This window comes from Coturnix japonica, chromosome 13, assembly GCF_054131305.1.
Source record: "Coturnix japonica strain WE chromosome 13, WE-NBRP24, whole genome shotgun sequence".
NCBI classification, from domain to species: Eukaryota; Metazoa; Chordata; class Aves; order Galliformes; family Phasianidae; genus Coturnix; species Coturnix japonica.
The window spans coordinates 10,100,990-10,127,235 of NC_140675.1; the positions used below are offsets into that span (position 1 = coordinate 10,100,990).

At 44.1% G+C, this 26,246-nt stretch overlaps 2 protein-coding genes across 13 annotated transcripts in view; one reads left to right on the plus strand and one right to left on the minus strand.

The window, feature by feature from the left end:
* Positions 1-26,246, minus strand: part of CHLSN (cholesin) — a 91,762-nt gene that overhangs the window by 1,508 nt on the left and 64,008 nt on the right. For 3 of the 7 annotated variants that reach the window (XM_085513858.1, XM_015876534.3, XM_085513861.1), the window contains 2 exons: positions 16,490-16,665; positions 2,965-3,046 (listed from right to left, as the gene is read on the minus strand). In XM_085513858.1, coding sequence (XP_085369984.1) covers positions 2,965-3,046; positions 16,490-16,665 — 258 coding nt within the window. Of the gene's footprint in view, positions 1-2,964; positions 3,047-16,489; positions 16,666-17,400; positions 17,608-19,176; positions 19,385-22,587; positions 22,741-26,246 lie in introns of those variants that run through there. The other 4 variants (XM_015876535.3, XM_015876536.3, XM_032447610.2 and 1 more) reach the window with 4 other exon arrangements.
* GPR146 (G protein-coupled receptor 146) overlaps positions 22,871-26,246 on the plus strand; it is a 31,673-nt gene continuing 28,297 nt past the window's right edge. For 3 of the 6 annotated variants that reach the window (XR_014933781.1, XR_014933783.1, XM_085513854.1), the window contains exon 1: positions 22,897-23,422. The gene's annotated coding sequence lies outside the window, so the exon portion shown is untranslated. Of the gene's footprint in view, positions 23,423-26,246 lie in introns of all 6 variants that reach the window. The other 3 variants (XR_014933780.1, XM_015876526.3, XR_014933782.1) reach the window with 2 other exon arrangements.

The window sequence follows — 26,246 nt, forward strand, 5'->3', positions numbered from 1 at the left end:
TTGCTATGATGAGATACCACCCAGCAGCACACAACAGATCCTGACTGTGACAGAATGCTTATACAAAGGAATTGAGTTGAATTTGCAAAAATTCAGACATATGGGAACAATTTTTAAATCACGCTGACTAAAACTGATACACCCTTTTAACGCATCAGACATCAAAAGCAGTTCAGTTATCTGCAGTCGCCTGACCCCCATTTTACTTCCTTTCCAATTAACCAGTAAGAGATTAAATTTTAGCCTGTCTGGTACAACATACAACTCCATTAAGGACTCTTGGCAGTAACATAGTGAAGACTGCTGATGATTCTGCAGTATTTCGAACCAACTTATTGTCAACAGCGTTCAGTAAACAGATCTATCTGAAGCATATCTTAACTTCACCTTGTGTATCTGTGGAGCTGGTTGGAGCCAATAAGAGCACAGAGTTTTTGCTGTGAATCAGGAGATGTGACAATGACCTCACCCTGCAAATATGTTTCTTTGTTTGACTTTACACACACAACATTGCAAGGCGTACTCAGTGGGAGCAAAGCTAAACACATGCGTAAGTATTTAAAGGCCTGGAGCCATTGCACGAGGGCTGCTCCAACCCTGTGGAGTATCAACACTGCAGAGAAGACAGAGCTTCAGCAGATGCTTAATTTACAGCTTATTTCTCCAGCGACATTTGGCAGAACAACTGTGATCACTAAAACTTCTATCGCCCTCAAAGAGGAGGAAGAGAAAATACTCCAATGCTGCCTTAATCAATTGGGGATATTACTGAGCAGTAAATCAAAGGTGCAGCCTGCACTCTGCTTCGTAACTCACACCCTATGGAAAACCTTTATGGACTTCACACAAGCATTCCCGTGCTAAAGAAACAGTACAGATAAATATATATATATTCATTTTATAATGACTAACACTGAAATTGGTGATACATAAAGTGTGCCTGTAATATAAAACCAACACACCGAAAAACAATGAAAAAACCTCAACACTTTTGGAACCATTTTTACTTGGATTAAACACGCTGCTAACAGCGAAAAACACTGAGATGCAAACGGTGTCAGAACAATGGCCCTTCAGCACAGGTATCAGAACCAGGTATTTAAAGCTCAGCCCCATTTCTGCGTCTTGCTTTAGCCAAATGAGCTGCATATATAAAGCCCCCTGTGCTCAGACCTCACAGCACAGTCACAGCTCACTGTGTGCAGTCACACTTAGTTGGACTGTTTTAGGGGTTGCAATGTCAGGGCCTCTTGGTGAGGCTTTATGAGCACTGCCTGTCTCTAAGCTCAGCTGGGAGGGCTGGAATTGGGTACTGAGGTGGCCCACCACAGCTCCAGCAAATGAAGTGATGTCTACAGGATCTCACTACTGTCATTATGGTTCTTTTGAACCATTTTCCCTTTTGCTTGTTTTTAATTCCCTATTGCACACCTGCTTTACCTCTGCCACGACCAACATGCATTGGAGCAGATAACGGACTTTATTCTATAATGGACAGGAAATCAGATTTGAGTATAAAAACAAAGCAAAAGCAGCCCTGCATCGTCCTGACAAAGAAGAAGACTTCATACATGCTCGATCATGAGTGGCTCTGCTCACTGCACTGAATATGAATGCAGATGTTAATCATTATCTGCAGCTCGTATACAAAGCATCTTTGATTATTAAAGAGTACAAAACATGTGAATAGAAATAAATCGTTATGCTTTCATCACTTGGATAAGGAAAAAAAACACAACAAAACTAGAAAGGCGGTTTCCATTTCAGTGTCACAGAAAAGAGTGAAGCTGGGTTTTGATCTGTAACACAAACGCTACTTACAGTTAATTATTTCCAAGCATATTGCAACACAAAACCCCAAAGCAAACAGGTAAAAGAGCAAAAATGCCACTCTGGCCATAAAGCAGTTTCTAAGCAGAGTTAAAGAGCACACGCAGACTTCGAAAGGTGGATAAACACTTTTAACAGCACAGCTTAAGAAGAAAAGGCAATGCAAACAACCTGGATAGCTATTATCCAATACGTATGTGGCAACTCATTACGCTGTGTGAACACTTGTTGCTTTCACAAAGCTCTGCTTTTAATTAGACAGTTCTCTGGAAGTATTTTTAATCGTAAAAGTAACACCTACTGCCAGGTGGTTGGTGCCATTTGGGTCAGGAAGATGGCGATGTTTAAGTGTGTAAATGCACACACACACACAGCCAGCGAGCGACACCTGACTGAATGCCAATGGAATGAATCAGTAAGGAGCTGCTGTGCAAACAGTGAGATGGGTGCTCCGTTACACAATGGGAGCACCAGCTGAAGTGCTCTGCTCTGCACTGCAGTGCTCAGATGCTGATTGGAAGCTACATGGATGCTGTTTTTTAAGTTATGAAACGAATGGATTTGGGTAATGATGAAAGGCTGGCTTCTGGTTACGCCTTATGCTTTTTACAACATAAGGTCTCACTTCTAATTTCGATGAGAAAGCTATTTTAGCATCTTGGCAGTGTGTCTGTACATCTTATTTGGAGCAGATATCTGAAGCAATCCACGAATCAGAGATTCACCAAAGTTGGAACAGACCTTTAAGATCATCCAGTCCAACCATCCACCTGTCACCAACACTGCTGAACAAAACTCATCCCTCAGCACAACATCGTACTGCTCTGGGTTCCACAGTCAGAAACTCAAAATAAGGACATGTTCAAATCTACCCTCATTAAGTTTCAGGTTCATACAAAGTGTTATTCCTCTCTGTCTGATGTGCTTAAGTCTAGTGGTGACCACCCCAAAACAGGAAGATAAATAGCTGATATTTCAGTTAAAAAGACTGCAATGGATTCAAAAATGATTAAAAAAATATTAGAAAAGCACACGGCTAATGCTAATGGCTTCTGCTTAATAAATAATAGCCACAATTAACACATAAAACTTGGTAACATTATCATTCTGAGAACACCTTCTGATAATACAAACCTTCTCTTTCTCATACATGTGTGAGAGCAGCCAGGTCTGTCTTGTCTTTTGAAACTTCCATTCCTTTGGGTTTTCAGACCAGCTGCAATAAATTGAAGACAAAGAAAGAAAAAAAAAAAGCTTAAAATACCGCGTGATTGAAATATTTATTGTTCATACAATATTTCCTATAGGGATTCTAAGGAATTTTGCATGCATGACATTGTGTTGATGCATAACGTTGTGTCGATGGGATATTAGTGCGTGTTTTTCTACAAGTGGCAAAACAAGGCTGGATGGCTTTTGTGCAAGAATTGAAAAGCTCATAGGAAGAGACCACGGCCAAGAGAGAGACCACAGCCAAGAATGTGAAGTATTTCCATCAGAAAGCACTGATTCCTTAGGTCAGAACTGAAGGCCTTCCTCCTTTTGGAGCTATGAGCAGCCGCTGCCCTCATGTGACATACAACCACTGCCAGCCCAGACCACAGCTCTGCACAGCTCAGCATGTGGGGATGAGGGGTGGGTGAGGACTCAAGCTTGGGCTTCAGAATTTCAGCATTTCCCAATAAGCTTAAATACATGTGAAATTAAGCAGCCCCTACACAGCTGGCAGGAGGGACTCACGCTTGAGGAATGCCCACAGCCCCCAGTCACTGTGGCTGAAGGACACATTGGGATGCAGGGGATGAGATGAGCCCAGCAAAGCTGAACCGCTGAGTGCACAGAACACATTTTGCAGAAGCTGCAAGGCTTTGGTTGGCATAACGGTGTGAGCAAAGTGCTGAAGGTTACAGGACAGAAAATGGCAATTCCATGTGGAACTTAAATAGTTTTTAAACAGGTCTATTCTGCTTCAGGTGAAGAAAGAGACCTTTGGTCCACCAAGAAATGAGCAAACCAGCAAATCCCACTAGAGAACAAATATTGATTTTCAAAGCACGTGCCTGAAAATCAGCACCTTAACATGTACAACATTTGTTAATACACTGAAAAGATCCAGCAGAAAACACACGGAGAAAAACCAGAAAGTTTTCTACTTGATTTTTCTCTAAGAAAAGTCGAATCCCCAGGGGGCGGCTTGCAAGATGTCTTTAATGCTTCAGTTTGTTTTACACAGCGACAGAGAGCACAGCATCAATTGAAAAGCCAGCTGGGTATGAGAATTAGCATTGTTTAAACACTGTCAAGTCTAATAAAGCAAAAGAGCCCTCATATTCGGGGAATGCTGCACCAGCGAATGCATTGTTCAGCCCATTCAATGAAACAGAGAAAAAAACAAGACCACAAGTCTGGGAGCCTCCACAGAACTCCCTGCCCCCTCCAAGGGCTTCCCTGACTCAGAAATTCAGCTTAAAGAAAAAACTGGCAACAGCTCGTTAGGGTAATCAGGAGCTAAATTCTGTAAAAAACCCTGCAGCCAAAATACAAGGTGTATCATCAGACAAATGACAGCGACCCAAAAAAGGACAGACATAACACCAATAATATCACAACCTTCGCAAGGTGGCAAGAGCAGGCTGAATGTCAGACCTGACTACTGAGCAGCCCCTCTTCTAAGGACAACCTCTGTACAAGGCACTACTCACTTGTGATTTACATTGCTCGGTTAAACACACTGCCTAACACTCCAAGGATTTCATCCTCTGCTGATTTTATGCTTCTATCCCTTACGCTATCAGCAGAGTGCTAACAGGCGCTAGCTTGAAAAACACAGCCTCATTTCACTAATCTCCTATAAAGCTATATGATGTTACAATATCTTTATTACCTACTTTATAAACAACTGGGACTTACAAATGAGTGCACTGTAAGGTTAATTGCTCTTATTAGCCCGTTACTGAAACCATATGCTCTCTTCCACGTGTTGAGGCAGCCATCACGCTGCTGCACCCACAGCCACCTCCACCACAGTGAATTCTCTTGTAGAAATGAACACGAGTTTCAGCCAGTCTTCTAGAAAGGCTTCTGATAGAATTAATTATATAACCATGATAGTTAACATACAGTTTAACATAATCAACCGCAGTAACGATGCTCGTGCCCATCACAGCACCAGAGACTCTCCAGCCATTTCCCCCATTTTGCACTTTGCCCAGCTGGGATCAAAGGCTGAAATAACATGGGAAGAAGCTGCATGTCCCTTCACCGATGATAGAAGCGTTCATGTTTTCTCAAACTGCCATCAGGTTTTTAACTGCTTCTCTTTCTTTGGCTTCATCGGTTCCTCTCTCTTGTCCCAGTGAACACAGCCCTTCTCCTGACCTGATTTCCCATCGAACTGCAGCCAAAACACACACCATAATGGATAATCAAGACAAATAACGTGGCAGTTGCTCCCTGTAATTGGACCTCCCACAGTTATAAAAGTCTTCCACTGATTCCTATGACCACAGTGGCTTTTTCCCTTTAAAACCAACGGACAGTGTCACTCGGTGACGATGTGAGCAGGATCCCTCTTCTTACCAGAATGACACAATCAGTGCATTCTTAGAAATGCTCAGCTTTTAAACTAAAGATCTTAGAGCTTCGTAATGCAGGAGAGGTCTCTGCTTTGCTGTTCATATGCAGATAAGCTTTCCTGACATGTTACAGCAGCAGAAAAGGATTTTCCCTGCAGTGGTTAAATAAACAGAGTTAAGACCAACTACATCATAGAAAATAAAAATGCTTCTTAGAGACGATCACAATATTCACTGCTTTGAATTCATTTGGTGGCCCTTAGTCTAAGCCCAGATCTAATATAAGCTACAGAATTGGACAGAAAATAGACATGTTTAAAACATGCATTTTCCCAATGCGCCAAGGGCTAATTTCCAATATATTGTACAAACACTAATTGCCTTCTTTACACAGTTAATGTTTGAATCTCTCTTATGAGCTCCAGCTCATTGAAAAAACACATCAGCTGACTTTAGTTAAAGAGAGCTTTCGTGTCTGTGCAAACCATCTTCCCAAATAGCTCTGAAATTGAAGATATGGAGGATATGAATCAAAAAAAGCATGTTACCAAAAGAGCTTTTTTTTTTTTTTTTAGCATCAGGGTCTCATGTAGAAGAGCTGCCCGCGATTCCCTCTGGTCTATTACACAAATGAGTTTTATCCTATACGTTAAAATCACACGTGGTTGCATTGTGCCTTCCCAGCCTCTCACTGAAGATGCAATCTGCCTTTAAAATGCTTAATCCCATCCCTTTCACCACTGTGACAGAAAAGGGGCATTTCTGAGTCCTGACAACTAAGTAGGAGCACAGAAAGCAGCTGGCAGCACGCAGGGCAGAGCACTCCATGGGATGCTGTAGTACAGAAAGGGAAGGGAAAGAGTCAGATTGGTTCCAGAAAAGCAGCAAGAGAAAAAAACATTATTGTTACCAATTGAATTCAGGAAGACAACAATGCATCTGCTTAGGGTGCTGGCCAGGACAAAACACTCGGAAGCTGTCCCAACACTTATATAATCTCCTGTGTGCAAAGAAAAGCACCGTTTGAGAACCATCCGTTTTACTCACTTGACTGAAAAGATCATTGGGTCAGAGACAAGTGTCAAGAAAGCAAAAAGGAAAGACAGACACACGACTACCAATAACCACCAGACACAGCAGGAGAACATTGCTGCATGTCAAACACGAGGACACCTGCACCCATCTATGTCTGCTGCCATTGAGTTGGGCAGACAGCCCCTGCCTCCCCTACTACATCGACTGCACAAAGCAAAGCTCCTGCACTCAGTGCCCTGTCTGTAAATGCGTGCAAAAGGCACGAACTTGGAAACTGAGCAGTGATTTCAGCTCAGTTCAATGCTACATATGGCCTACAGGTGAGCAAAGGAACCTGGCACCTCACAGAGGCTCCCTGGGAATGCTGGAGCATCATGAGTGGGGCAGAATTCAGCAGAGGTGTGTTCAGGTGGGAGAAGAGCAGTGGATGTGGATATATAAAACCTATGTGGATGTAAGTTTTATATACGCCCTCCAGTGCATATAGCAAACTAGGTTTGCTATAAAAAATAAGTTTTTGTCCAGTCATAACACATAGAGTTCTTTAAAGGGAAATGTTAAGGAGTTCATTTGTATCGTGGGTATTTTATTTCTCTTGAGGCATTTGAAACAACTGTGTGTTTTAAGCAGGTAATTTCTTTCATTTTCTTTCATTGTCAGCGCCAGACCTATTTAGTGCACAGACCAAAAGCTGCATTGACAGAAAGGGCTCCCAAGGACTGAATGCCAAGAGAGCCAGCCTGCAGCACAGGGCAAGCTGTATGGGAGGTGAGAGGAAACCCCACCTCAGGTGTGTGTGTGTGTGTGATGCTGACTGCCCTCGTTTGGAAGAAATACCCAGATTTTACATTCTAAATCGATTTTTAAAGGCTGAAGCAGAATGGCTGTAATTAAAACGTAGGACCCAAGTACAGATGTATGGAAGAGTCACAGCCCTTACTTTTAATCGTGTTTTGCTCACGCAATGGGTGATTCTGTTATGTCCCAACTCCCATTCCTGGAAAAGCGAATACATTGACATTGATCTCTGAAATACAGCATGGAAGTTAATTAACTTCAAGCTTAGAAAAAGTTTTTTTCTCATTTTCCTGGAAGAGAAGAAGAGACATCAATGGATCTCTTTTGCCAGAAGAAACTTTTAAAATTGTCAACAGATTTTGGAAGCGGTGCCACATTTTTTGGTAGAAAATCCTGGCACCGTTTCTTAATCTGTGGTTTAAAAACAGCTTTTAATGTATTCGTCCATCTGGTTTGTACTGAGCGCTGTGACTGCAGAGCTGGGAAAGGGCAAGGGGGGAAAAAAGGCTTTCTCTTAACTTTCAGTTTTAGTTCAGGAATCACATGGACAGGAGGGAAGAAAGAAACATCCTTTTCAGTAGCTCCTTTTGGTTCTATTGTCTAATATAAGGCCAGATCGTATCTGCACAGTGAGTTAAACAAATCAAAGAACTTCCTTAGAAAGCATTTACAAAGGAGAAGGAAGGAGCCTTTGTGCCTTAAAGCAAACCTTTGATTAGATCTACATTAAATGTTTATCACAGCGCATCTTTTATTATGTGCACTTTTATCACTTGCCATTATTTGTTACGCTTTATATTAGGCTCACATCCTGAAGCTCCATCCAAGACAAAAATGCTCTTCCTGCTCCAGCACAGGCGCTGCTCACACCCAGCATGGGGCACAAACAGATGCCACAGGTGAGAAGTGGAAGGCAGGTCGACCCAGAAAGCTGAAACAGCACCTCAAAAGCATATGACATGTCATCAATAGAGCTCATACTTCTTATATATGGTATAATACATGCAGGGCATCTCAGCTGTGATTCAACTTGTCAGCCTTTCATAGACACCGACCTACCTGCAGCCGCCACTCACGGTCAAGTGGGGGAAAATATCCAATTAAAAAAGTAATAATCATTTTCTAGTACTATTATTTAGTGGCTGGCATCTGTTTGAGCTTGTCTGGAAGAAAACTGCATTTGATTGGAAAATATACAGGCTACGTCGAGAACCTTCTGTTGATTCCAGTAGTCACGGAGATGCTTGAAAGCAGTGGGCTTAAAAACCTAAAGGTAATACTGCCATGCTAAATATGCTTCTTATTTCATACGGAGTTATAAAAAGAAGACAAAGTAGGAGTTGAATTATCACAGAAGAAGAGATTGATTTTGAGAGAAAGGAACTGAAAAGCTCAGCACAGTTGACAGCACACGTGGGTTTTCTCCATGGAGCTGCACTGCTCAGCAATGCCTGCCCATGTTCTGCAGTGTCCAGGACAGCACCACGTCCTCTCCCAACACCCAGAGATGTGCATTGCGTTACCAAGGCTGAATGCAATCTGCTTAGAGAAACCAACCTGCCCACAACTGCTTCCTGCAGGTGGCTCTCACTGCGAGCTGACTTTATCCATATGAAAGTAATTACTGATACCTTTTGGGGCACCATCGCATTTATTACTGTGTGAAGGAGACAAGCTTTATTAAGGATCCGGTTTTATTATTTGAAAAATATTGCCTGTTAAGTCTAACGGGGGGTGGGAGGCTGTGATGGTTCCCTGGAGCTGATTAACAATCATTGCCAAGTGCATTTTAAATGTTAATTTTGGCCTTGGCTGACCTGCCTAAACGATTCCCTACAGCTACGAAACCACTTTTTCAACCTTACTTTGAATGTTTGGGCACAATAGCTGAAGTGTGCTGGAGGAAGTGAGCTGCGGTGCTAATTCTCCTGCATGTCAGTGTTGTGACACAGAGAAAACACTCAGCCTTCCCTTTGCATTTCTGCCAAGCCAGGAGCACGGTCTGAATGGAAGAAGGTAGGTGATAGGAAATAGGAAGGAATGTCCTTTCCTGAGTCCAGGAGATGGGTCAGGATTTAACATGTGGGCTTCATGCTCTGTGAACACACTGCAAATACTTCCTTCACTTAAAGAGAACCCGCTCTGCAATCTGCTTTTGCTTAGAAACATCAGCAGGTACCTGAAGAACACTGCCTGGGGATTACAAACTCCTGCTTCCAAACCCAATACCTCTTACAAGGTTACTAGAAGCCATTTCAGATGAAAGAATATATCAAAGCTGCTTAATTATTTAATTAGATGCAACATCTTTTGAATGATGCTGTGCATAGATGAAAGCTGGGTCTCAACGAGAAATACCTAATGAGGACATTTAATAAGCTGTTAAGAAAATTCATTTATGCTAAATTTTATTTTAGTGGAAATGAGAGTCATTAAGAAAGGATGCATTATATTTTCTTAATTAGGTTGGGGAAAAAAAGAAGTTATCTTCCAGGACAGAGAATCAGGCGAAGATACCTGCAGTATTTTACCCTGATACCGATAGGTTTAACCTTTGTTACCTAATTTTCTCCATCTAAGGAAGCACTTAGACATATAGAAATTATATGTTCAAAACAAGACGTGCTCCTGCCCCCCTAGTTCCCTTATAATTACATATAGACCTGGACAAAGACAGAAATTTCTTTCAGAGTAGCTGAAATGGTTTGGAATATTAATCCCCATACAGCATTTGCACCCAGAAATCAATGCAGATGTGGCCTTTAGGAGCACACTAACAGAACATCATAGAAACAAATCCATGCAAGCTCCTCTTCCAAAATAAGAAATGGAGAAGACGTCATGTTACTGATGCTATGAAATACTATACAACCCCATGAGACTGTTGGAACCAAACACCCAAGAAATGTTGAGACAGCTTTGTTTCACACTGACACAATGGCAGAGGTGCAGACACAGAAGGTTTCCAAGGAAGACCCTCTGAGAAGCGCTTTGAGAGGTGCCCCTGTGACCTCCAGTAACCTTAATTCAAAGATTGGGAAGGACGAGCGATGTGATTCGGAGCCATAAAGCAGGATTAGAGATTTTTTAAATCTATTTCTCCCTTTCTGTAAAATGTAGTGACATTTACGGTTCTGGAAAGGACAAGAAGAAATCTTCTTCCTCTGCCATAAACTAAATGGGATGATGAGCAGATTTAGCAAGACACAACATCCACGGATGGACACGAATTTAGCACAGACGTGAACTTCCTCCCTTGTTTTCTCCTCTTAAGCCACACGTAAGTGCTAAGCAAATGGGTCAGAAAGCTATTCCAAATCCTTTCCCTACATGAGATAGAAATGAGTTTCTTCAGAATGCTATTAATGGCTAACCCATAAGAGGGCTGGTACAGGGAAAGCCATGCGAGAGCAGCAGCTTTTCCAAGGCTCAGTTTAGTAAGCTGAATCACAAAACCTCCACTAATGTTATTGGAACATCACGCAGTAGCGCATGTTATAATATTTATTTCCTCCTTTTGAATGAGCTGGAAATAATGAGGAAATATCTGCAGTATCTCAGAACTGGAGCTCAGCTTACAAGTCTCATAACCCAACATTTCAGAATCTTCAGTCTTGTTTTGTCTCCAGAAGCCAGAGCTGCTTACTCAGTGCTTACATTCTTCAAAACCTTATCTATTAATATGGACATCCCTTGCTGGAAATGACTGAAATTATAACATAAGTGGATAAATAATCTAGCTCTGGCCCTCTGGAACATTTCCAGGGCAGAATTACTGATACTCAGAATGTATTTCTTTGATTTTTTAAATTTTATTTATTTTTTAAAATTTATTTTCTTTTTTCCTTCCCAGAAACTCTTGGTAAGGACAGCCAAGATTACAGAGGGACGGCTTCTTAATTCAGATTCACCTGAGCTCCACCCTGGTCCTCAGCTCCAGACCTGAGCCCTGTATTCCTGCACAGCACAGGGTCACACGGGTGCTCTCCCTGCTCAGAGCCCTGCAGCCATTTCCTCACCCAGCACTGCAAAGCTGGGCTGCTGTAACACAGCTGCAGACTCCAAGTGTGACCCTCCTGTTTCCACGTGCCCTTCTGCAACAAAAACAAACATCAGAACAGAAATCTGCAGGAAGTGGCTGAAGCAAAGGTAGATGTTAAAGTACTTTCGTGCAAAGCAGCAGCACTGCTGTATTGGGACTCTAAAAAGCAGCTAACCCACCATGGAGTTAATCATTAATGCTTTAAAAGCAATTCCCGCACAACATGACATCCTGCTGGTGTCACGAGGGGGGTTAGGAGAAGGCTGGCAGGGCTCCAGCACAGCACTGCACATCACTTGCCCCTGAGACACTGAGAAGTGAATGCAGAAGTCAGTGTGTGCATCAGAGAGGCCATAACCACGGTGCTGGGCTGCTCAGACACCCTGATGGGACGGGCGGTGCTGTGTGCTGCTATTACTGAGAGTGCAATGGGACACGTGCAGAATCCTATGCAGCACCAAACCTGGAGAGTGAGAATGGCCTCTGCATCCACCCCGCAGGAATAGCAGTGGATATACTGGCACCCTAAAAATAACCAAGGTGTGGGTGCTGTGGCGACAGCTTTGTAGGGGTTGTGAGTAATGCTGGGGCTGCTAGGGAACTGCAAACAAACCGACCGGGCTCCAGCAGATGCCACAGGGGACTGCGGGATGACGATAAGGTAACCCTACTCTCCTATTAAGACAAGTCTTTCTCTGCCATGAACAGAGACTTCCTTTAAAATGAGGCAGATCAAGTGTTATAATGAATGGGCTAACTTTCCATTTTACAGAGGGATTTTCATGCTCTGATTGAGGCCAAGGGGAGGAATACTGCTCAGAAGCAGGTAGAGCTAAAAATGAGCAGCACAGAAAGTTGGAGCAGACCTGAGACAAAAGCTCTGCTCTGTGCAGTGTGAGGAGAAGCCTTTGAAATCAGATAGCAGCAAACGTCTGCCCAGGTTCACAAAAGCAGCCGCAGAACAACACCAAATGCAAATTTACCCTCTATCTGACTCCTGGATTCAGGCGGTTCCTTCTGTAACTCAGGACCGTGAAAGCACATACAAATGGATCAGTTACATCTGCAGCCAACAGAACCTTCAAAAAACAATCCTTCAATAATTAAAGCAAAACCACCCTGCACCACCACAACCCCCTCATCTCTGCTGCACTTTCAGGACACTTTCATGGCCTGACTTTTGCTTTGGCTGAGATTCACCATTCGATCAGTGCTGCAGTGGCTGATGAACTTCAGGGTAATTGGTGAGCTCCTACATTTACTGCATCTCCCTGCCATGGGAAACACTCCCTGCCCCAGCCCTATTGGTGCAGTGTTTGCAGCGAGGCATTCCTGCTTCATGCACCAGTGTCAGGGCTCACAGCGCTCCGTCTCACATTACATTACAGACATTACATCCCAGGGACAACAGCAAAGTTACAATTCAATAAGCAAAACATTTGCAAAGGAGATGCTTCTAACAACTTACTGATGCAGTTGTGAAGCCCCATAGCATCTAGAGCAGCTCAGCATCTCGGGAAAGCACGGACTGCTGCACTGGCACAACCAGGTGTGTTAAGCTCTACTAAACTCCTATGGGTTGAGATGGTCTTCCTATCTATTCAGGCATTTTTGATCAGATATTGGAATTCCAAATTCTTTTCCAACATCTTTCTTCCCAAGGTTATCACCAGAAAAGCTGTCCAAAACATTCATTGCTATCTGCATTAGACTCGATATCATTTTGTTTTGCATTGAGCTTTTGTGATACCCGGCATTCCACTTTTAATATCAAGGTTTCATACCAAAGAAGCTGTTATGAACAGCTTCCAGCCAACAGAGATCTCACCAAACCCAACACTTCCCCCAGACTTCCCTTCCTGCGGGGCCATGACAAGAGCAGCAAAGTGCTGGAGAGAGGAACTGGCTTTGAAATGCACCAGGCATGAATGTTGAATTTCCATATGACACAGACTATGTTTATGTTTGCATAGTAGCAGCCATAATTAATTGAATAGCAATCAATCAGTCAATCAGGGCAAAACATTTTCTTCATATCTGACAAACCCAGACAGTCTCTGGAGGAAGAAAAGACAACCTGTGATGTTCAGATTTACGTGCATTTGGTTACTTTTAATACCTAAAAGCTGAATCCAAGGATGGGGAAACATCAATAACTCTTAAAATGAAAGACGCCTATTAATGCCCTTCTCCAGCCTGACCCAGGTGGAATCTCTGCTTCCATCTTGCAGCCTGGCAGATGAAGGGCTGCTCTGGGCCATGCACTGCTCCAGCAGTTCTCCTGCACAGTGCCACGTCCTGCAGCCACACCATTTCCCCACCCAGTGCCAAACTGTCTTATTTCTGTGCTCCGAAATGTGCCCTTGCTTTATATCATTGTGGTAAGCATCTTATTTTCACTTACTTTCTTATTTTCTGAGGGTGTCTCTGACATTCTCACCTAAATTTAAGGCAGCAATACAAAAGCAGGCTCTGCAGAGGAAACTGAAAACACGATGCCCTGGGAAACACCCTGGTGACACTCAGTGCTGGTAGCATATAAATCATGACAGAGAGAAAAGAAACACACTTCAGCAGCTTATTTTTCCAGTGTAAGTATCTGGTAGATAACATTGTAAGGCTCAGGTAATTCACAGCAATATCCATACAGTGCTGTTATCTGATCCTTCTACAAAATATATCAGCTTTGTAATTCCACGTGCTTGAGGTGACATCTATTCTCATTTCTGTTCCTTTGGTGGGTGATGCAGAAATCCATACGTGCAGATCCATATAGCAACAGCTTGCTGAGCTAAGCATGGGAACAGAAACATTTCTAGAGGAGAGTGACTTGCCAAGGCAAACAAGTTCTGCCAACATTTTAGCACCACGGAAGGTCAGTTGGGTTATAATTACATCTAATTAGAATTCTCATGAATTGCAACATCTTTTCACTTGAAGGCACTTATTGCTTTAAAAGGTATAACACTTATTTCCTATTTTCTAAGAATCAAAGAAAGGAGGCATTCTGACCTTGCATTTAGAAGTGAATCATCCTAAAAGAAAAGAGGAACGTCACTGTTAAGAGGAAAAGCCCTGTGCAACCATCAGCACCCAGCTCTTCCCTCCTGCTTCACTGTTCCCTTCCTCCTGTTCAGCACCACTGTTACCTTTTCCAAGCATAATTCCTCCTTTTCTTTCCTCCTTTTCAAGAGGAGAATTCCTCTTCATTTCATCCCACAGAGCGGAAAAGATGTACGTGCACTCTAAGAAGCACCACCTCTGAATAAATGTCTGACCTACAAAACAAGCTGGATTTTCCCTTGCATGTCGAAAGTCTACTTGCAGTAGAACTCTTCCAGTGAATTACTGCTCCCATTTTCCTTCGAAGGTTATCAGAACTGAAACAAATTCCCGATAAAGCTGAAGCCTCAGTTGTGCTCTCGTGCTGTGAACAGTCAGTCTCTTAACTAATAAAAATGGCTGCCTTAATTATTATATGGTACTTCAAGTTCCACCTGTAGTGCAGGAGATTCACTTGTCATCGGGGAATTAAAATGCCACCTCACTTAGCGTTATTTAATGTCAGGTTTTCTGCTGTAGGTGGGGCAAACCATAAATCCACAGCAGCCTTTTGTTTACCTCCCATTGCACTGCGGTCCCGCATCTGTAGGATGAGCTCCATGTGTCATTCACACCTGCAGCCCCACAAAACCAAACAGACTGAAATCCCTGACCCACTGAAGGAGTCAGGGCTTTTACAGTGGGCTCCAAGGACACAAGGAAGTCACAGGACACACAGGGCAGAACACACCCTACGGTTACGTTCATTTGGCAGTTCAGCATCTTACTGCTATCCCTGGTAAGCGTACAAAATTCAAACCATCTGTTGCTGACATAACCCCAGACAACGTGCTGCCATACCCAGAGCTGTGGGGCTCTGCTATTAAAAGCCCATGCTGTGTCGCCAGCATACTGCTCGAGGTCATTTGGTGCAGGTTAAGTAAAACCCTGCAGTCAAATTAGTTCAAATATAGTTTCATACTCTCTCATCTAACAAGGCACAAATCCATACAGATAGAGGCAGAATATCAACCCAAAAGCCCACAGCTTGCTCCTTTGCTTTCCAAACCTGAAAACCATTATCTCTAGATCTGCCACTTACTCGCACACATACCAGAGTAGAGTTGGAGCAGATGGTTCAAAGATAACTGTCAATCCATCTGCAGTTCAAAACAGTGGTGAACCATTCCAGCTGTTTTCCAGATCAAAACTATTATTGTCGTTTTGCTATCTCTGCGTGCTGAGGGTTATGTAACAAAAATGCAGCACATGTCCCTCTGCCTGGAATGCAATTAATTTCCTCCCTCCCCACTGAGAGTGGTAAGTAACAACTCAGACAGTCTGCATGCTTCAGTTTTAAGCGTGGCCAGAGATGCAGCGATGGAATGATTCCCCGTGGTAACCCACTGCTGGTATCACGCCAGCCCTCTGCAGGTTTTAGAGACAGGGTCTATTCTGTAGTTCAGGGAAAAAATAAATACTACTTTCCTGCTTATACATGACCTCTTACTGTCTGCAGTGTACCATGAATGCTTTGTTTCAGCTATTTTAAACATAGATGTTGCTTTATGTTGGAATTCAAAGTATTCTAAATCAGTATGCTAGCTAAAGTAATTGCTTCCGATCCGAAATAGGCCACTGGACTCCCTGTATACTTTGGTATGCAGAATTAAGGCACCATAAACTATTCACTTTAAAATGGTGGCATAATTGTGTCTTACTTTACAAATATCCAAATATCACGCATTAGGTTAAGTGAGGACTCTATAATGCAATATGCTTACATAGAGAGAACACCCAAATCTCCTTTGTTTAAAACAGCGCACATAAAACTAGTTCAACCTCAATGCAACCTTTTCTATAATATGCCCTTCATCTCTGTGAGTGCAGCTAATCCAGGGATATTTATATATCAGGTACAGGATCTCTGGGACAGGAGCTGTCTGTCTATAAAATGTTTGTGCCGTACTCAACATTCTTCAGTTGTTACTGTGCTATACATAAAATGAGGTGAAAGGGTGTCAACTGGAATGAAGCTTTAGCTTATTACTTAACTGCAGCACTTTCCTCTAACACTTTATTTCTTGGTTCAGCTTGTTCAGGATTCCTGGCATGGTTTATAGTTTGCTTCTGCACAGAGCACCTGCAGTGCTGCTCGCAGCATTACCTGGTTAAATAGGCCAGAGCCAGTTCAGATCCTGACAGCTTCTTGGGTTCTGCTTTCTTAGTAGAGATTCCGGCTTCTCTCATCAGCTTTTTTTCTTCTTTCTTGCATTCTTTTTTCAATTTTCTTTCCAATTTCCTCCTTTCCTCTGGGCTAAGATCTTCCTCTTCATCTGCTGCCTGAAACAATAAATACTTAAATCAAGTGATTCTGTTTCTATAACAAGGTGAACAAAACATTCATAAATGCAACTGAAGGGAGGGCACAGTTAATATTTTAACCCAGCAGCTTCGGGCTTCATAATTTTACCATACACCAATGTGAAGCTTCTACACTGTTCAGCTCACAGAACTGTAAACGCTGCTCTTGCAGAAGTCTGCAGAGGCCTTTTCTGTCCTCTATAGTTGAGAACACCCATCTCAGCAGTACAGCAATCAAAGCAAGCACTTCCTTTGCTCGGTACTAAACATATTTCCAAGATTTATTGTGCTGTTTGTGCTCTTGTAATAAGAAGGGATATGAGCAGCAGAGGCTGCTCACAGTGGAGGGAGGGTATGGAATTTTTTAGCACATACACATGTATATGGGAATAACATTCCTTTAGGACTGGGACTGTAAGATCACACTGTCCTGGACTGAGAAAACCTCAGCCTTCCAACCACAGGCCTGAGTTCCCCTTTGTCAGAAGGGAAGATGTGACGTCTACCATCTTCTTCCCATACCTCTTGGAGATCCTTTGGCAACCCTGGGTAAACATATGCAGGATCCTGCATAAACACATCTACACATAGAACTCACAAAGGTTGGAATTTCTACATGTTTTCAGACAATGCAGTTCTTAATTCATCTTGAAAACCCAGTCACTAAAAATACATGCATAACCATACTGAAATGAAAACATTTGTTTCACGTACAGGAGAGGAGCATTCAGCAGACACACTGAGTTTATCAGGGTGAGAAACAAAGTGCTGCTCCACAACAAGCCGAGGCATACCCCAGTGATTCCCAGCACTGCTCATTTGTCTTTCCAGGCAGCAGTCCCTCTGGTTTGTTAAGTACCAACTGGAAGCATGAAAAATTCCAGCTGAATGGCTGTTACTCAACATCCCCCTGTGATTTCCACATCTCAGTACGTTTTGTTTTCCTGTACAAACACTCTGCAGTCCAAAACTAGCAGTGCCTGTACTGCTTCTCCTCAGTGATGCTCTTCAAGGACAAATATCAGATCCACCAGTCCTTCAGATCTGTTGGGTATTCTGAAGAGATCTAACCTTTGCAGTGCTCTGAGTACTCTGATCATCACCTTGCACAGACCTCCATGAATATACAGAGAAATACCTTCTGGGTATCCCCACGGACCTCAGGAGGCGGTGGTGATTTGGACACAGCAAAACCAGCTCTCCTGTGCCGCTTCTCAGAAACAATTGAGCAACAACAGAAAAAACCCCATGAAGTTTTGCAAATGAGACTCTTACTTTGGGTTTGAATGTTTCCAGGATGAAGAGCAAAGGGATGGCACTAATTCCTAGCTTAGGTGATCATCAGAGAATCACAGAATGGCCTGGGCTGAAAAGGACCTCAAAGATCATCCAGATTCAACCCCCCTGCAATGGGCAAGGTCAGCAACCACCAGACCAGGCTGCCCAGAGTCACATCCAGCCTGATAGTTACGAGCTCATATGGTCCCAAACAGAACTGTGATGCCTTTGCTGTGGTTGATGCTTCCCAGGCATGAGCACCAAGCACTCACCTGCTGCTAAGCTGACCCTCAAAGCAAGGCCAGGTAAACAGGGAAGCACCTGAATGCAGTCTGATCTGGCAAAGCCACCTGCCAAGGACCACATGTTGTTTCAGTGTCAATTCCTGCATTAGCCAAGCCTACTTTGACCCATCTTTTCAACTCTCTCTTTTCAAAGACCAAGAAAAGATGCGAAAGTGGATGTCAGAATAAATGGCAGTAAAGAGGATATACTTTTTTTGTTTGGTTTGAAATGCTTTTCATTTCTTGTTACGGAAAGCCAGCATCCACCCCAAAAAACCAACGTATGTTGCATTTGTGTAGGTAACATTTCATACCTCGTGCTACGAAGAAATACCATCAGGTGAAGGTAAGTATGTAACTGTTCTACAGGAAGCAATTGGAAAAGCCATGGTGGGACACCCTGAAATAACAGCCCCAGAACACAGCCCTGGGAGCACTGAGGGTGGTCGGGTATGAAGTGTTTGTAAAAGATGACTACAGCAGCTGCCCGACAGACGGCACACTGCGCTTAATCTGCTTTGAAAAATCATGTAATGAATTTGTTTACTTTTCTGCAAGCCACGAAGCTTTCAAATAAAGTGCCTGTGGCACATCATTAGAGCTGCTCTGATAAAGAGGCCTCTGCTGCTTCGGACTTACAGTAACTGCTATCTCAGTACCTTCCCCTCCCCCACGCATTCCTCACATTATCAAAAAGCTTTTTATCCCTCTCCCAACTGCTCCATTAAAAACAAAACAAGTTGCTCCCTCCCCATAAGTGGGTCCCAACATAAATACCAGGCCCTCACAATGCTTGTTTCCAGCATAACAATTGGGGCACTGCAGGCCATCTGAAACACGAGCATTGTTCTCCTTTTGGGGCTGGAACCTTTCCAGGGCTGAATGAGTGAGGATTTGCAGCTCAAGGTCCCCTTCCCATAGCACATACTGTCATTTGGTCCATCCAAAATGAGACTCATGAGCTTCTGTTGGGAGCTCCCAGCACACGTCCTGCAGTTTGCTCAGACATCTCTTGTTGCAGATGCACTTTGATCCGTGATTAGCACTGTGTACCACAATCTGTCCTTGACTGGTTTTTAATGTGAAAACCTCAAGTCTCAGCTGGTTCATTACATGTGTGAGTTTGGGAGCACGATCTCCACTGAAGCCAAGGTTAGTTTTAACATAATTAAAAGAAAAAAACCACAATCATAAAACGAACACAAAACAGCACAACAGAAACCAATCTTCCCCAGAATGTGGGACTCAAAAGCAAGCAAACCCAAAGCAAACCCAATGAAATGGGAAGCCTCACTGTTTTTCCTTCAGCTTAAAGTCCCTCTGCTATGGAGCTCTACTGATGCATCTCTCCTTCAGGCCAGCAGCACTGTTTCCATCTTGCTGTCCCTGCACCATTAGTGTGACTGCTGTTCTAATAGACCCGTCCAAAGTCTGTGAGCCATTCAGATGCTGATTTTTAGCAATAGTTCATCATTTAAATTAAAAACAACACAGAGAAAAACAAACAGCAACCCAACCACCAAACCCCAAAACCAACAGGGGACTCCATTGTGCTGAGGCCATAAATATCCCACGTTGTCTCCTTCTATATTTATAACGTGACACCGCAATTTGTAGCGCTGCAATTTATCCTCGCTGCGCCATTGTAAAGTCCCTGTTTGAGCGTGCCATACACTTGTTTATTGACGTGATAAATTTAAAACACGTGCGTACAAGAAAACCACAACGCTCGCTTATGTGCAAAGCCTGCAGAGAGCTCCCGCAGCACCTTGGGCCGTGGGCTCATTAGGTCTCCATCTCCATGAGGTCAGGCCAGGTCAGTGCACTTGAATGAGTGACACTGAGAGGAGAGGCAGAGCTCTGGCATGATTAAGGAGGTGGGAGCCTTCCGTTGGAAGTATTCCAGAAGGCCTGAAAAGGTGCAGTGAAGGGGGTACTGCCATTGGGTGCCGTGTGTTGAGAAAGAGATGAGCCCTCAGATCTTGAGCGTATGTGCTCAGAAAAATCGCTGTCGTACTTCCAAGGGAAAGAAGCCGTGAGCTCAGACACCTTCAAGCAAATTGCAAGAGTTCAGCCTACACTACATCAATCTGCACGCAAAGGTCTGCGACTGCCAATAGAGCCTTTCAGCAGTGCCAGCCTCGAAACTTCCAGTTTGCATGTAGGCTGCATAATACAGCATAAATAAATAAGCTGAGACATCTGACTCAAAAACTCTACAGGCACTTTTAGAGATCAGATAACACTTTCCATTATTATCCATTATCTGGAGATATCGCATGTATTTTAAATACTTTACAGGTTGTCTTTAGGAATGAGTTTACCTCTCATAAAGGGGGAACCATTGCAAACTGAAGGGAGCAGAGGATGTAGCAGCACCACTCAAAGGGTGGTGACGCACTGGAACAGGTTACCCAAGGAGGCTGTGGATGCCCCATCCCTGCAGGCATTCAAGGCCAGGCTGAATGTGGCTCTGGGCAGCCTGGGCTGCTGGTTGGTGACCCTGCACACAGCAGGGAGTTGAAATCTTTGAGGTCTTTTTCAACTCAAGCCATTCTATGATTCTATGATTGATTAAGCAATCTTGCTAAGCAATTCCAAACCGGGAATACCAACCCTAACAGTGAGAGGGACTGGAAAAGCAGAGAGGTGATGGAAGAGGAAACCTGGCAGAGGTGACAGGAAGAGGGCTGGAGAAAGGAAGGAAACTGAAGTGACTGTTAGTACCAATGAGCTCCATTCCTCCAGAAGTCAGAGGGCTGATATCTCCTTCTGCCAGCACAGCAGCAAAGCAAGCAGCATCAGAAATGCAGGGGAATCGATTTTAGCATGCCCGACAGTGACAAATAAGGCTTATAAAGAAGGCTTCACATTTGTCAACTCCAAGGTGGAGCGGGGATACAGCTTGCTTCACAGTAGCAGCACTGTGCCGCTCTGTTTGCTCATTAAGCCGATGTTATTTCATAACCTTTAATATAGAGCAACGTCAAAGGGGCTTTGTTTGCTGCCCCTCACACAACGCGCTCTGCCTACCCACAGCCTCCTGCCCACGTGTGCCCTGCCTATCACAGCAGCACACAGAACGCTGTTTCTATCACACACAACACACACAGCCCGATCGATACCCGGCCATCCGCCAGCTCCACTGCAAAGAGCAGAATCTATAACCACAGGTCCAAACCCACAAAGAAGAAAAGATGGTAAATCCTTCGATGCAAGGTTCATGGAAGAAAGGCTGACAAATGATTTACTCTTTGAGGCTTGCCAAAGAGCCGTGCTGCAACCACAGCTCTAGAACTGACGCTAAATAGTTCAGAGCCAGATTGGATTTAAATAACTACGTTCTATCATTTAGCACCTGACGAAAACAAAGGGAATCCAACATTTCACTGCCACGCAGAAAGCAAGCTTTGATTCAAAGAGAATGGCTGTAGAAATGCATTTCCTTGTATCATCTCCGTGGGACTTACAGAGGGAGATTATTTTAATTATATATCGTACAAAGAAATAATTAACATTTTTCACGAAAGCCAGCTGTTGTTGACATCTCAGATCTTGGCAACAGAAACGCTGGGAATACATTACACTGGGTTGATTTGGAAAGGTTTGTGTGGATGCAACCCAGGCAGAAAAGCCTCAAACAAGTTCTGCAGGAAGCCAGACTTAAATAAGAACAAGCTTTTTATCTTCCTGATCCAGGAAAGGGTTTTTTTTTAGCAGTTGTGTCAATGTTAAGAGCAAAACAAACATGTCCTTACACACACAGGCACGGCAATCAGGGGGCACTGGAATTTGCAGCTGTCATTTGCAATGGGTGCACCTTGAGATCAGACAATGAGCAGCGATGTGATCTTTACGTGTTTCATAGACCTACACCCCATTCTAAAGAGCACATCAAGTGTAATCATTAGGAACTGCTGAATAAGAAGAAATCCGACTATTTACTAAATTAAATGAAAGCAGAGCAGTAAGGCTTACAAAAGGAGCTTGTTGCGCTTCACTTTACAGATTGTTTGCTCCTATAAAGTACAGACTGTAACAGATGAAGCTCGAAAGCATAAATTAGGACCATTTCTCATTTTTCTCCACCAGTATCAGAGTCCTGAATGCAACACAAATGTTTAAGACAACGGCACGACTGCAGCTCGGGGAATGCAGTTTTGCTTCATTTGCAACCCCAGCACTGCCAGGAATGTTCGCATATTTGCAGAAGGATTTCGCTTACTAAGGGTAAGAACCCTTAATTAAACCACATTCACCAATCAGGGGAAGAGAGAAATAAGGAGAAAACAAAAAGGAACCCCGGGGAAGCATTTGTATCCACATCCCTGTGGCTCACCAGCAGCCCCCCATAACCAGCAGTGCACGGACGGATATCCACAAGCATCTGAGGCTCTCACAGCTGCCGGTGCTGCTATCACACCATTGTCCCCCAGCTCTATCTGGCTGTGGGCTCAGTGAAGGTAGAGGCAGAGGAGAAGCTGTTTTGAAATCAGTGCTGGAGGGAGGGGGGGGTAAAAAAAACACACAACCAAAAAAAACCCAACAAACCACGAGCTCCATCTCCTCCAATGAAAGAGGTACCACAGGGTGTAGGCAGGTTGCCAGGCGCGCTCGGCAGCGTGACCGCACTGCATTGAGTTTCTTTAATGAAAGCCAGGAAAGAACACATTACACAGTGTTTCTTCTGCGAGCTCGCTAGCCTCCAGTGATTGAAATCAATAAAAACAGTCGGCAAGGGGCCCAGTGGGGGAAGAGAGAAACCTCCACTACAGCATTCAGTTTGCTTTGCACTTTCTCCCTCCCCCCTGAAGTTAAACTCGGATCACCATGACGAGCTGCTGGGCTCCCAGTGCTCGCACCGGGATTTGAGGGCAGGGAGCGCTCACAGAACCACGGCGTTGTGCTCAGCTCCAATCCCTCCTGGAAGAGCTCACTGGACAAGTGCACTGCTCGGCACCCAGAAGGGCAGAGCCCCGCAGGAGGATGGTAGAGGGGCACAGGGAAGGAGAAGGAGCCATCTGAGCCGGCGGGAGCCCACGTCCTGGTGAGGATGCCAAGCCAGGGGACCTGCGGATCTGCGGGACAAGCTGGCAGCCAGCAGCCCAGCTCACAGCGACCTACACCATAGGGCAGCCCGGCGCTCGGCAGCGCATCTGCACGCACAGAGCCAGGTAAGCAGGAGCTACATTTAATCCTTCTCTGCTTTGCGCCCGGTATCGGACCGGGACCTCCGCACCTCGCGTCCCTCCTGATCCCCTCCCAGGTGTGCCAGCACTAAACTCGTCCTGCTGAAAACTTGCATGGGGCCACTGATCCTTGCTGAGCTACAAAACGTGCACAAAAGCCCTTTGTTTGCCAGTTTGGGGTCGGATTTGCTCACTGACAAGGTAGTGCGGGGCCATTGCGTAACCCCTGTGCTGGAGCACAGCCCTGGGCTGCTTGCGGCGATGGGACGCAGCCGCGCTGAGGCTGCCAGTAATGAATTTCTAATGGGGTCCATACTTATCTTTGTTATTTATGTATTTTAATCACCATAGCAGCCATACACTCTGTACTTGCACCGAGCTCCATGTGCTGGTTTGTACCACGAACTACAGCAACTTGCTTGCACATGGGTTTCTTGGGTTATTATATCAAAAAGTAGTTTGTAACCATCTTTTAATGGAGTTAAAGGGGCTTTGGGGCACATTGTCCAGGAATGACCAACATAGGTTTACCCAACACTTGTATATCCTACCGCGAATTCAGTGTGTGCTGTTTTCCTATAGATTAGCCCCACAAAAATGGGAAAGATGCAGGTCATGACTGTAGACCCCCCCAGTCCTTCACAGGTTTTTGGTCAGCTTTAAATAATATAATTTACCTAGACACCAGCGAGACACAGAGGGTGAAATCCAAGCTTGCCTTTTGCCAGGTCAGCAAAAATGGTGGTGGCTCTGGCTCTTTCCCAGCAATGGCAGGAGCTCAATGGGACAGTCCAGCAGCAGGGACCTGCAGAGCCTCCATCCCCTGCAAGGCAGGCACAAGGTACAGCAGACTGACAGCTCTCCCCATGCCTCCCAATACAGTGCCACAAGGCAGGGTGTAAGGCCAGAGCTCAGCGAGTGCAGCTGTGTGGGGGCAGGTGCAGATCTGCTTGTTTCCTGCAAAACAGCCTTTTAGGACTTATTTTTGCACAGAAGTTTGCCCCAACTTTTTGACAGCACAAACATTGCAGGGGCAATCCCTAAACACCAAGAAGTTCTTTCAATTGATTTTATCAGTCCAGTTTTGTACCCTTTGTGGAAAAAAAAAGGGTCATAAAATTACAGATGGAAGAAAATTAAGAACAAAAAAACCCCAAAGTAGCGATTCAGAACAGAAAGTTGCCCCTTCTGACATTTAGGACATACCCACAGGCCCGTAATTCACCATACTATCCCAGATTTCAGAACCTGTTCTGTGCTCTGCCTGTCCCTGCAGAGATCTCTTGCAGAAATCCCAGCACCCGTTGAAGGCACCAGTGCAATTGCATCCCCCCACCTGCAGGTCTGTTTTCTATTGCTAAATTTATCCTTATGCAAAGGAACCCACTGAAGTCTTTTCTTAAAATCCCTAAAAAGAAAAGCTTGGGTGGGACAGACAATGCACATCATTCAAGCTCTAATGATATTCCTCCCCATCAGCCTCCCAGCAGAATACAGAAAGATTATCTTTACAGCAGAGCACAGGGTGATTTGTTCATAGCAGTACTTTTCAGTAGTGAAGTGGTCTGAGATTCCCTCACACTGCCAACAGATTGTGTTCTTTTCAAGCACACAACAGGAAAAAGAAAGAAAAAAAGCACCATGCATTTTCTTAGAAGAAGCTTTAAGCAAACACAGATACTGTGGCCGCCGTATCACAGAGCAAGGTTTGTCCACGTTTTTCAGTTGTGCCCATGGTATTTAAGCAGATTCACTCAGTAGTGACCCAATCTTTCAAACTCTTCCTTTAGACTGTGGAGATTGGGAAGAACCCCGTGTTGCCTCCTTGAGCTGGATGCAACAAAATAGGCCCAATGTCTTTCCCACATTTCTACTAGAATCACAGATTTAGAGCTAGCCTTGGTAGTCTCTTATCACTAGAAGCACTTCACCCTCAGCTGCCTTCAGTATACCTGAGAGCTCCCAATAACACACACCAATTGTCCATACAACAAAACGTACAGGCAAAAGAGCTTTTTGAGAACAGCACATAAGATTATGCAACCATCTCCAAAGTAGGTGAAATACTTCCAAAGGCAGAAGGACAAACACTTCATTTTTATCTCTCCTATCTACATCTCGATGAAAGGAAAGGTCTGGAATTCTACAAAATGATTTGAATGACTCTTCCAAAGAGGGTGAAATTCAACAGTGATGACAACAAGGAAGTGCAGCTCTTGGGATGTGCTGAACTCCAGGGCAGGCAGTCCTGACTGAAACATAATACTTGTGTCTGCACTGGGAAAAGAGTGTTTCCATCCCTTTTGAATGAGCACGATCTGATATTTCTTGAATACTGTAAAGCTTTGAGATATCTCCTTTCTTAATTACACCAGAGGATCGTGTTGACAGTGCTGGAGTCATTCAGTCGAGTATATTTAGTCTGCTCAGTTTCATGTGACAGCTTCCCTGTGATGTACCTATCCTGACAAGAAAAAATGGAACGTAACTAAATATACAGCTAGAAAAGGTGCATTTTTCCCTAATCTATAGGAAAGACTAGTGAAACTGAAGATTAATTCTTAAATGAAAAACGGATGTGTGTTGATCCCCAAGGAAGGTGGTTTACCTTGTAATTCCAATAGGTTTGACTAAGGAAGAAGCTTTTTGTTACCTTCCTCTTGGCCTGCCTGCTGCTCTCCCACTCAGAATCATAGAATGCTTTGCTCAGATAGCTCCATCCCCCCACCCTTGATGCAGCCCAGGATACAGTTGGCCTTCTGTGCTGCGAGCACACATTGCTGGCTCATGTTGAGTCCTTCCTCAGCCC